Source organism: Ruditapes philippinarum, unplaced genomic scaffold (genome assembly GCF_026571515.1).
Source record: "Ruditapes philippinarum isolate M1 unplaced genomic scaffold, ASM2657151v2 ctg6200_1_1_1_1, whole genome shotgun sequence".
Taxonomy (NCBI): domain Eukaryota; kingdom Metazoa; phylum Mollusca; class Bivalvia; order Venerida; family Veneridae; genus Ruditapes; species Ruditapes philippinarum.
This window is the reverse complement of record NW_026865354.1, coordinates 39,367-50,142: the sequence shown is the minus strand read 5'-3', so window position 1 is coordinate 50,142 and position 10,776 is coordinate 39,367. Positions and strand designations below refer to the sequence as shown.

Here is a 10,776-nt window from a genome sequence, read left to right as displayed (position 1 = left end):
GGACTCGAACTATGTCATATTATATGATTGTTCGGAGTGATCAGCATCTGGAATATTATCCTGACAATAAACCTTGCAGTTTTAAGATTAAACTGCGTCAGAATATAGATCTAAATGGCGTTTGGAAAATCGCTCTGACAGAGATAACTCTCGGAGAAGATATTATAAAAAAAGACACCTTCTACATATACTCAAATATATGCGGGGAGAGTTTCATAAACGGTGCAAATGTACCACTGTTAAGAAGAGTTATCGTAAAAAATAATAGAAATACAGTTTTTACCTCCGGATACTATGTGCCTGTGATAAAATCTGAAATTAACGAAATAGAATTTAAACTAGAGAACGATCAAGGGTCCCAAGCCAACCAGTTAAAACGCCCGGTTACTCTAGTTGTTCATATAACCAAAGCGGAGAATAGTTACTTTTAGTTTTACATATACCAAACAAAAAAAATGAATATAAATCAACAGTACGTACCAAATCATGAAAAGTGGATAAAATATTACGAAACTATTGGATTATCAGAACATCCGCAATATTTTCAATCGGAAAAAACGTCAAGGAGACAAACGGGTGGATCAGTCGGAAAGCTCGCACGCAACAAAATCATTCCAATTGAAAATCAATCTCAGAAAGGTTCCAATAAAACGCCTGAGCTAAAAGTCGAACTCGTTTCTCCCGCCCAGCAAGTTGTTGAACAAGCTGCCAACGAAATAAGACGGGAAAAGGCTATAAAAAGGAAATGCTCGGCGTCTAAAAAACCGTCTTTCCAAAGTAGTCAACGGAAAAAATACAAATTCGAAGATGACCGCAATCAATTCTGAGTATTTAGTGGAAGCTCAACCTAGCGAACTGGACTTATTTAACTTACCTCCTACGCAAACCGCGGTAGAGAAATTGTACTTTCAGCAAGTATTACCGATTGGACAAATAACCGATACATCTCCGATACAGTTTGTAGTAAACGGTCAGAATGGCATGGAATACATCGACACTAAGCGAAGTTTCATGAGTATAAAAGCCAGGATTGTACACAGTGATGGGAGCGCGCTGCAGTCTGGCGATTACGTCGGTCCAGTAAATCTTTTGGCACACGCGTTATTTGATCAAGTGGACGTTACTCTTCAAGGAAAGTTTGTCACTTCGTCAACTGGTAATTATTCATACAAGGCGTATTTACAAACTTTGCTGAAATACGGAAACGACGCGAAATCTTCACAGCTGACATCGCAATGCTACTATAAAGACGTCCCTGGAACATTAGACGATAATGACGGGAAAACTGGAGCAAACGAAGGTCTCAAATACAGGACTGCTTTATTCGCTGAGAGCAAAAGAGTTCACATGATCGCGCCGATTGTACACGACATATTTCAATAAGATAGATACATTCTCAATCAGACCGCGATGAACATAAAATTCTACAGATCTAAACCCGAATTTTATTTAATGACAGACTCTTTAACACCGAACTTTAAGATAGTTATTGACGAAATGGTGCTGAATATGTGCAAGGTTCAGGTCAATCCGGGGGTTGTATTAGCACAAAGCCGTCAGCTGGAGAAAACTAATGCAAAGTATCCGTACATAAAAACTGAAGTCCGACTGGCAGCGATCTCTCAAGGACAGGTTAACTTCAGCATCGATAATGTATGTCAAGGAATAAGACCAAACAAGATCGTAGTAGCATTTGTTAATAGTCAGTCAGTTTCTGGATCATACCAAACCTCTCCATGGAACTTCCAAGGACTAGGTCTAACAGAACTCACCGTTACTGTTGACAACCTACCTGTCTTAGGTAACCCGGTGAGACTAAATTTCGATGCAACCAACGGAACCGACACAACCGAAGCTTTTCACTGGCTGTTTGAAACCAGCGGGAAATGGTTGAAAGACGAGGGAAATCAAATCACACAGTCAGACATCGCAAATGGGTTTGCAGTGTATGCATTTGACATTGAACCTGCATACCTGGACAGAAACTATTTAACTTTATTAAAGCAAGGAATTGTTAGAATAAGTGCCAATTTCGCTAGTCCGCTAGCCATTCCGGTAACGACCATAATTTACACAGAAGGAATCGGCTACTTTGAACTGACACAGGCAAGAGACGTGATTGTGTATCAGTGAAAAAAGCGGACATTTTACATTTAAAGATTTACATCCGATAGATAATATGTACATAAAGTCTGAGCTTGCTCATTTCTAAAAAATCTACATTGCAGCTCCACCAATTAGAAAGTTTCACTGTTTTAACACGAGTGTATTTGCACATGTATGTCAGATGACTGTTATAATAATAAAATAACGCACATGTCGTTCAGTTTCATTAAAGCTTCCACACTGTTAGCAAGTTGCAATATTTAACTGTACTTGAAACATGACCTCAGTCGAAATTAGTAATCAGGAAGATACTGATGGAAATACTATAATCGAATCTCTGATTGAGGAAAATCGATTTTTTACCAAAATAGAGGATTTCAAATGTCACTTTACTATCATTAAGTGGATTGGAATTTTGCTGTTACTTTTCATTACCACATCCATTCCCGGAATACTGATTCTAACTGAAGATACAACGCATCGAGTGGACGTTCAAGATTATAAAATAGAGACTCAACAAAATGAAACGGCATGCGTTTTTATTAAACAGTACGACATTTTTCATGATACATGCGTCACAGTGTGCAACAGATATGGTGTTGTAGTGATAGATATACGAAGATTCTTCAACAATACGGCTTCTATTATAGGTATACAGCTTAGTGAGAGGCAGTGGCTTAGACTAAAACAAGTGTCGCCGTTAGTTGATAAGGCAATATCAGAAGCGCGTACGTACTGGAAAGATTTAAAAGTATTGAAATACAAACAAGAAAACTGACATTAGTTCGCTACTACAGATTCCAATTTTATGAGGAAGTAATGGCATGGTACGAAACACAATCATTGATGCCGTTTGAAAGTCCGTGTACGATAACATTGGTTTCTGCTTCGAATGGTGGAAAAACTTCATTCGTAGAACGGCTTTTGAGAAATTCCAGTGGAATGTTTACAGAAGATTTTTCCACGATTGTATACTGTCACGGTAGCTCTTGGCAAAGTATATTCGATGACATGCTCAAGAGTAAACCGAACATGATTTTCAAAGAAGGAATGCCGACAGATGAAGAATTTGATCTGCTTGCTAAAAATGACGAACACTCGTGCCTTATACTGGATGATTTGATGACTGAAATTAATACCACAGCAAAGATTGAAAAACTTTGGACAGTTCACTCGCACCATTTTAAAATGACTGTTATTTATTTGGCTCATAACATGTATCAGAAATCTCCGTCAGCTCGGAGTATAAGTCTTAATACGCAGTACTACGTGCTTTTCAGAAACCATAGGGACGTGCAACAAATAAACTATTTTGGAAGACAGATTTATGGGAATAAAAGCAGATCTTTTGACAAAGCATATCAGTTAGCAACTTCGCGTCCTTGGGGTTACTTGTTAGTGGATTTAAACAGTCGTTCAGAAGATAAGTACAGATTGAGAACGAATATATTTCCAAAGGAAGATACCGTTGTTTACGCGCTTGAGTAAAGCTGATGCAAAATGACCAGTATTTTGAAAAAGGAAGCGCAGTTTCTACAGTACTTCGTCAAACTTAGTGATAGTGAGAAGAGGACTATAGCAAAACACCTAACGAAATCTCAGGTAACAGCAATCAGTCAAATTTTATTCAATGCTATCAAAGGAAGCTTTAAAGTAGACAGTTCGCGTATAGCTGAGTTAAAACGGTATAGAATATCACTTTATACTATTGCGAACAAGAAGACATCTTTACAACAAAAAAGAAACTTAATATCTAGAAGGATCAAGCAAGTATCCGAGGTACTGAAAGTCGGCTTAAAATGGATTCCAAAATAAACACAAACACTGTTTCGGTAAAAGAACTGATCCTCGTGCCAAAACAAAAATTCAAACTTTTAACTGAAAAACAATCGCCGGAAACTGTTTCTGTTGAAACGCAGACTACCAACCAGGAACAAACGGAAGTGCAATCGGAGAATGTTAATGAGACATCGTTAGTGTACGAGCAAGCAGAAAATGAACTTATGGATAACGGGAAAACTATTCAAGCCGTTAGGTCACCGTCATGGGATGTTATGCCAGGAATAAGAAGGAAAGCTGTAAACACTAAAACTAGGAAATCGGTCAAATGGATTCCGTATTGATAATAAAGAAACACTATGAAAAACAGTTGTGATTATTGATATTCATTTATTTGTTATTTTTATGTACACTTTTTAATTAGTAAACAAGAAATACAATCATATATTACAATGTCAAATATAAGTTAGCTAATAAATTAAATATCATACATGAAATACCACTTTGTTTTTCACTGCACCGTCAACTTACCTCTCTCTCTCTCTCTCTCTCTCTCTCTCTCTCGCGCGCGCGCACTATCTTATTTGATTATACTGCTTTTAAACATTTTACATTATTAATGAGTCTAAAAACCGGTTTATTTCATCTATTTTTTCTTGTTGCTTCTGTTTATATTTGTTAATTGGTTTTAGCACGATGTCTAAGGGTTTTGTATGGACACCGTCTGCTTGTACCAATCTTTTACAGTAAAAATAATTAAATGCTTGTTTTTCTTGAGTATATGTAAAAACTGAATTATTAAATATTCTTATTCCTCTATTAACAGACATAATAGGATTCTGAGTATGAAGTACTTCTTGAAAAGACTTTGAAGGATCGACAAAACAGTTTTTAACACCTTTTAAGCTGTATTTCAATGTTTTGTGTTCGCTGTCTTCATTTACCGCCACGTACGATTTTGAACAAAGACCGATTATTCTTGTGCCACTAAATTCTAATTTCATGATTCCGGGCGTCCGAAGATCGTATTTGTTGTGTTTCGAACAACACTGCCTAGGAAACCAAACACTTTTGAAATTATCGCATGCAAAATCGTCTCTGCATTGTCCCAAAATATTTTGATCAAAAATAGGCAACATAGTGGGCAAAATAGCATCGCGTAATTTAGACGCTGCCAACCCAAAATAAAGCGCATCAGTATCCATTTCGGCCATCTCAAATTTTTCCCTGCCTACAAAAGTCAGCAAAAAGTCGTAGTAAAATGAAAGCATGTGTAGTTTTGCGTATTGTAAGATCATATAACCTAAATATACCGGAGAATTGATGGAAATTCTTGCATTGGCAAACTCGCTTTCAAACATGTTGTCATCAAGTTCAGTAAGCTGTCGGAATCTGGGATTGTTCACGGCGAAAGTGGCTTTTTTAAACCCTTCAATATACTTAATTCTTTGAAATTTTTCCTGATTTATGATGGTACCACCGAAAGCAGACACTCCTACCAATTTTGACAAAGAGCTTTTGAGTTCTTGAGACTTGTCTACATCGCCTTGACGTCGGTCATTGGTAACGTTGTCAACGAAATTTTTGAAGCAAGCCAATTTTAAAAATTCCACGACCTGGTATATGTTTGTAACTAACAGTCCGTGTTCTATATACCATTTAAGAAGCGGCGAAGACAGCAGCAAACATTCGGCTTTCATCCCACCGACTAACAGAGACCGCGGTTTCGTAGAGAGATTGTATTTCCGGACATGCTGTTGCATGTGTTCGCCAATATATTCGAAATCCACTTCCGTGGTACAGAACAATGGACACATTTCTTCGAAATATAAAGCTGGTTCTTAATCGGTTTCGGGCTTAAACTTCACTTGATCCCAAGTGTCTGGCACCTGAATGTCCACCTCAATAAATCCAAACAACTTTTCGTTCACTATGGCGTCGAGAATTTGAGATTCATTCACGTAGCCTGAATTTTCCCTGTAAAAAATGGGATATCGTTGGTCGATAAACTGTTTCATGGTGTCATTTTCTTTAACCTGTCCTGTAAATTCGCATTCCCAAATTATAACTATTTGGTAATCGAGACTGCGCAGGTAAGCCAATCTTTCCTGTGTTCTGTTAAACCTTTGTTTATGTTGTTCGAGGTGTTCGGGTGTTACACAAGAATGACCATGAAAATAACAACCGAGGAATTCATAGATGACGCCCGTGATTGGGTCGTAGCCGTCCGCAAGGTAGGGACCTATCCTTTTCTCGCTACCTGAGTTCATTTTGTGTTCAATTTGAACGTTCTGTGAATAATTTAACCATTCCATCCAGTCATACATGATCGTATATCTGTGTGATGTTTTCAAAGGTTTAAATCCATTCTCTTTTTTACGCCTAATGTAATTACCACAAGGCATCGCTTGGCCTAACGCGTGGACATATAAGCTATTGGCATCATAACCGATCACTGTCTTGCAGGGATAAAGCTCATTGCCTCTAATATTAGTCTGACCAGCCTCTAGACAACGGGTAAATATAATGGAAGGTCCACCAACAATATTCGACTTTAAGACATGATAGAGATCTTCATCTTGTCTGTTTATTAAAGCGAATGAGGCTCCCTGATCAAATCCGGCTTTATACAGCATTTTTCTGGCCGCACCAGGAACGGAAATGCAATCTTTGAATACATCGATGTTCCTTTCTACAAAATATGACCTGAATTTTTCAATTCCTTCCACCATTGGTGAAGTGTCTAAATTGTTATAGTGTTCCAGAAAATCCCGAAACGTAATCATATTATTTTGCTTCCATATTTCCAACAGATGTTGATAATTTTCCTCTACTCTCGACTTCGGTGGAATGTGTAAGTTTAAAAGTGCCAGAGCTTCGGACTCCGTTTTGTTTTCTTTATTTATTATTTTTTCGAAAACCACTCTGATGTTGTCCTCTAGAACATTGCACTGTTTAAGGAAGAATAAAAAGCTTCCTTAGGAGGGAGTGACGTTTCATCCAGCACTGCCATATCTGTGAAATACTCATAAGGGAAGTATGACTTCCTCTGACTAACGCCAAACGTAGAGAGAAACTTGTCATATGAAGTGCCAGGTGGAAGGTAATTTACCATGTCCAGAAAACGCAGATTTGGGTTTGACAAGCACATATATGCGTGATTTCTTTTAACCACAAATTTCTGTTGTTTGGGTTCTTGAAGTTTGAGGCATTTCGCTAGCTTGGACTTTATGAGATTTAAATCGTATTTTGCGGAGTTAAAACCTATAACCGGTACTTGATGACAGTATGTTTCAAACTGTTCCCGGGTACGCTTAATTAAATTCACCATTAATTTAGATGTTTCCGGAAATGTCCTGTAATCATCATCATCATCATCATCATCACCATCATCATCATCACCATCATCATCACTAACTATTCTGGAAGTATTTTTCGCATTCAGCGGGCGAAACGGCTGAATATCATCATCATCATCATCATCATCACCATCATCATCATCACCATCATCATCACTAACTATTCTGGAAGTATTTTTCGCATTCAGCGGGCGAAACGGCTGAATATCATCATCATCATCATCATCGCTTCCGGAACTGTCACTACCTTTCATATTGCTTTCGCTTTCCCAGTCATTATACTGCACTTTGAATGAACCAGTTGACTCTAGATTTTGCAAACATTTAAAGAACACATTCTCCTTGCTCATGGCATATAGAAACTCTTTCGATGGCGGTTCATATTCGTTACATTCCTTCGCTTCACCACCGTCATCATCATCAATGACATCATCATCAAAACCCTCTTCATTTTCATCATCATCATCCTCAGCAACAGCAGCAGTATTGTCACCACCACCACCACCACCGTGATTAGTAGCAGCAGTACTCGTGTCTGTTTTGACCCATTGATTTTCTAATCGTTCCAATTCAGCAAACACGTCCGCCCATCTTTCACGGGCCAATGTATAACTTTTGTCTGAAATTTCATTCATGTAAGAGATCATCTGAGACAAAAGCGAATCTAAGCACGGATCTAAAATAAATTTTGGATCTGTATAATTTTCGATATTACTACAAATACTTACCGATACTGGGTGATGTAAAGTTGTCTTTTGTAGATGCTCGCTGGTTTGCCTAGTTTCAGTGTGTTGCAACATTGCTTCCATGTCGAAAGTTACAAACCAAGGGTAATTTTGCAGAGACGACTGTACATTAATGCCTATAGCTTTTAATTTATCGAAAATTGATTTTGGTTGTTCGAAATAGCCCCCTGGAAATCGCAATTTAGTGGCGTTTTCGCAAGTCTTTTCATGGCGGAATAAATTATCTTGACGATCGAACAACTTCTCGCAAAGTCGGCATTGAAATTTAGAGGCATATGACTTAAATTTAGATACATAGCTCAAATGGTCTTCAAACAGATTCAACGTCATGGTTTTCGAACGGAAATATCCTCTAGATTTATATAAACTGGTGACTGTTTTGTCTTTCGTCAGTTCAAACACATTAATATTTGTTTCGAAGCAAAGTTCTAAGTCTGGCATTTTGCATAGTGTAACATCAGACGATTTAAACTGATTTTCAGCAACATACTTTAGCAATAAACTATAAAGATGGTTTGCAAATGTTTCACAGTGAATACGTTTTGTTCTGTGATACGCCAGGCATCGAAAAAAGCAAAAATTGTCGTCGTACAATTGTTTTGTATTAGGATTTTTCACAAATGAAATTATACTTTTAGATTTCACAATGTAGTCCGGCAAAGGTTGGCTCATACCTAAAGGGAAACTTGTTTTGTGCACATGATATAGTACGTTAGTTACAAAAACTGGTTTCCATTTAGAATTGGGCCTTTGTTTTTGAAAATAATTTGATATATCTAGTTCGGACAAACGTTTGCGTAGTTTTTCAATATCATTTCTGTTACTGATAAGCTGGGGAAACAAAAACAAACCATCCGTATAGTAAGGTACAAAATATCTGTATATTCCAGTTTCAACGTTTTGTAAAATCAAACCGAAGGATAAATTTACTTTGAAAGAATGTGCGCTATGTTCAAAAATAAATTCTATTTGTTCAATCAACTGGTTGACATTTAACAGACTGGGAACGGGAAAATTGTAAGTGTTTCTCACAGTCCCTTCATGAACTCTCTCTCTCTCAGAATCAAATGTCTATGTAGATCGTACTCCCTTCGCAATCTCGCATTCTCACTTCCATCTTCATTCACCCACGGCGCAGTTTCGTTGCTATTTGCCCATGGATCGGTTTGCAATTCACCGCTCTCTGTCTGTTTGTGATATTGTGATATAACATTCGATGTTCGTACAGGTCGCGATAAGTTGCAAACCCATCTTGACAAAATCTACATTTTAAACGCTTCGCTTGTGTTATTTTATCTGCGGCGTTATCATTGGCTTTGTTTTCCAGACTGGAGCTTAATGGTTCAGATCGACTGTTCTGGCTCCCTGACGGCAAATTATGTTTTGTCTCTTTTTCATGTTTTAACAGTTCTTTGTCACTTGCAAAATATTTGAAACACGATGTACATTTGAACTTAGAGTTGCTTTTATGTTTACATACTTTTTCATGTCTAAGCCTGTTTCTGTAGTCACTGAACGACTTCCTGCAAATTTGGCAGACAGTTACGTCGGTTTTCTTCTGTTTTGGACCGTCACATTTCTTTTCATGACGAGAGCGTTCGTTATTCCGACTGAAACATTTGCCGCATTTGCTGCATGCGTGTGTTGGGGCTCGTTTCATTTCCGTGGTTTCAACTCTGAAAATTAAAAATTAAGTGCAAATATGAAGTGTACTAAGTCGAGGTGACGGCGTCATATCCATGACGATTACAACGTAATCCATATTATATTTTTCAATGTACACATTTTGTACATAATTCAGTTTGATATTTTGTCGTATTGTACGTAGCATAATTTGATAAAAATTAACCGTGCCTAAGTGTTAAGTCTGTCGGGGAAGTGATACGAACTGTTCGCTGATATACCAACGGTATATAGAAAGTTGCTTTTTTGTCTTATCGCAAACAAAGAATAAGTACTAAAGGGTTTGGTTATATTAAGTACAATACGATGTATACAATATGATGGATATTCAAAGTCGTTTACCTTTCAAAGACATCAGAGGCATCGTCATTATCAATCCTTCGCTGTTTTGCTGCGCTTTCTCCTTCGCAAGTTGCATAATCAGCGTTGACATTTTTACACTTAGCATCCTGTTGAAAAACAAAATGCATTAGATAAATAATTCAAACGCAGCGACTTTTTAAATAAATAATACAGTCAAACGTGTCTTAGCGCCCACAAGTATTAAGAGACCGTATGTTCGATGCAGCGATTCTGAATGCTTCCTGATTATGTAATTTGTTCTGAATATCCCCTGACTTAAGCAGCCGTTTGTCTTTAGCAGCCGCTTTTGTTTTCCCTTACCTGACCGCTGAATACAGGTTTTCCTATACTCATATTTATGAGCTTAAAACAATGTGCTGCATGTTTATTTGGTCTTTAATTAAGAGCTAAGATTATTATTAAGCATAACAAATATGTACACTGACACAAAAAAAATACAACTGTAACTCATTTAATACTGCAACGAAACTAAAATAAGAATAAATGTAAGATAATACGATGTTTAAAAACTTACGTTTTTCCCGCTGCATTGTTGTTCGTGAATTCTGCGTTCCGAAGGCTTAAACAATTTTCCGCAAATTTTGCACACTATGTGTTTCATAGTAACAGATATAATTTCTTTAGTACAGAAATAAAAAAAAAAGTTTAATATATTTTGATAGTGATTAATAGCTTTAATAATTAATAATTTTAAATAAAAAGTGCAGTAATACGAATCGCGAAATACTCTGTATATACAT

At 37.2% G+C, this 10,776-nt stretch overlaps 1 protein-coding gene across 1 annotated transcript; it reads right to left on the bottom strand.

The window, feature by feature from the left end:
* Positions 1–5,673: 5,673 nt before the first annotated feature.
* Positions 5,674–10,369, bottom strand: LOC132728723 (uncharacterized). Its single transcript, XM_060714393.1, has 5 exons — positions 10,337–10,369; positions 10,016–10,122; positions 9,471–9,666; positions 6,838–9,061; positions 5,674–6,760 (listed from the first exon to the last, which is right to left on the bottom strand). Exons 1-5 carry the CDS (start codon positions 10,367–10,369, stop codon positions 5,727–5,729), a joined length of 3,594 nt encoding a protein of 1,197 aa, XP_060570376.1. The 3' UTR covers positions 5,674–5,726.
* Between the last annotated feature and the right edge of the window lie 407 nt (positions 10,370–10,776).

Bases quoted from the DNA above. Each gene is read 5' to 3' on its own strand.
- LOC132728723 (XM_060714393.1), bottom strand. From the start codon at position 10,369: ATGAGTATAGGAAAACCTGTATTCAGCGGTCAG. The intron at 9,062-9,470 runs GTATGTAAACAT...CGATCTACATAG, and splicing joins ACAGGCTTAGACATGAAAAA to ACATTTGATTCTGAGAGAGA. The intron at 6,761-6,837 runs GTGCAATGTTCT...CGGAGTCCGAAG, and splicing joins TTTTTATTCTTCCTTAAACA to CTCTGGCACTTTTAAACTTA.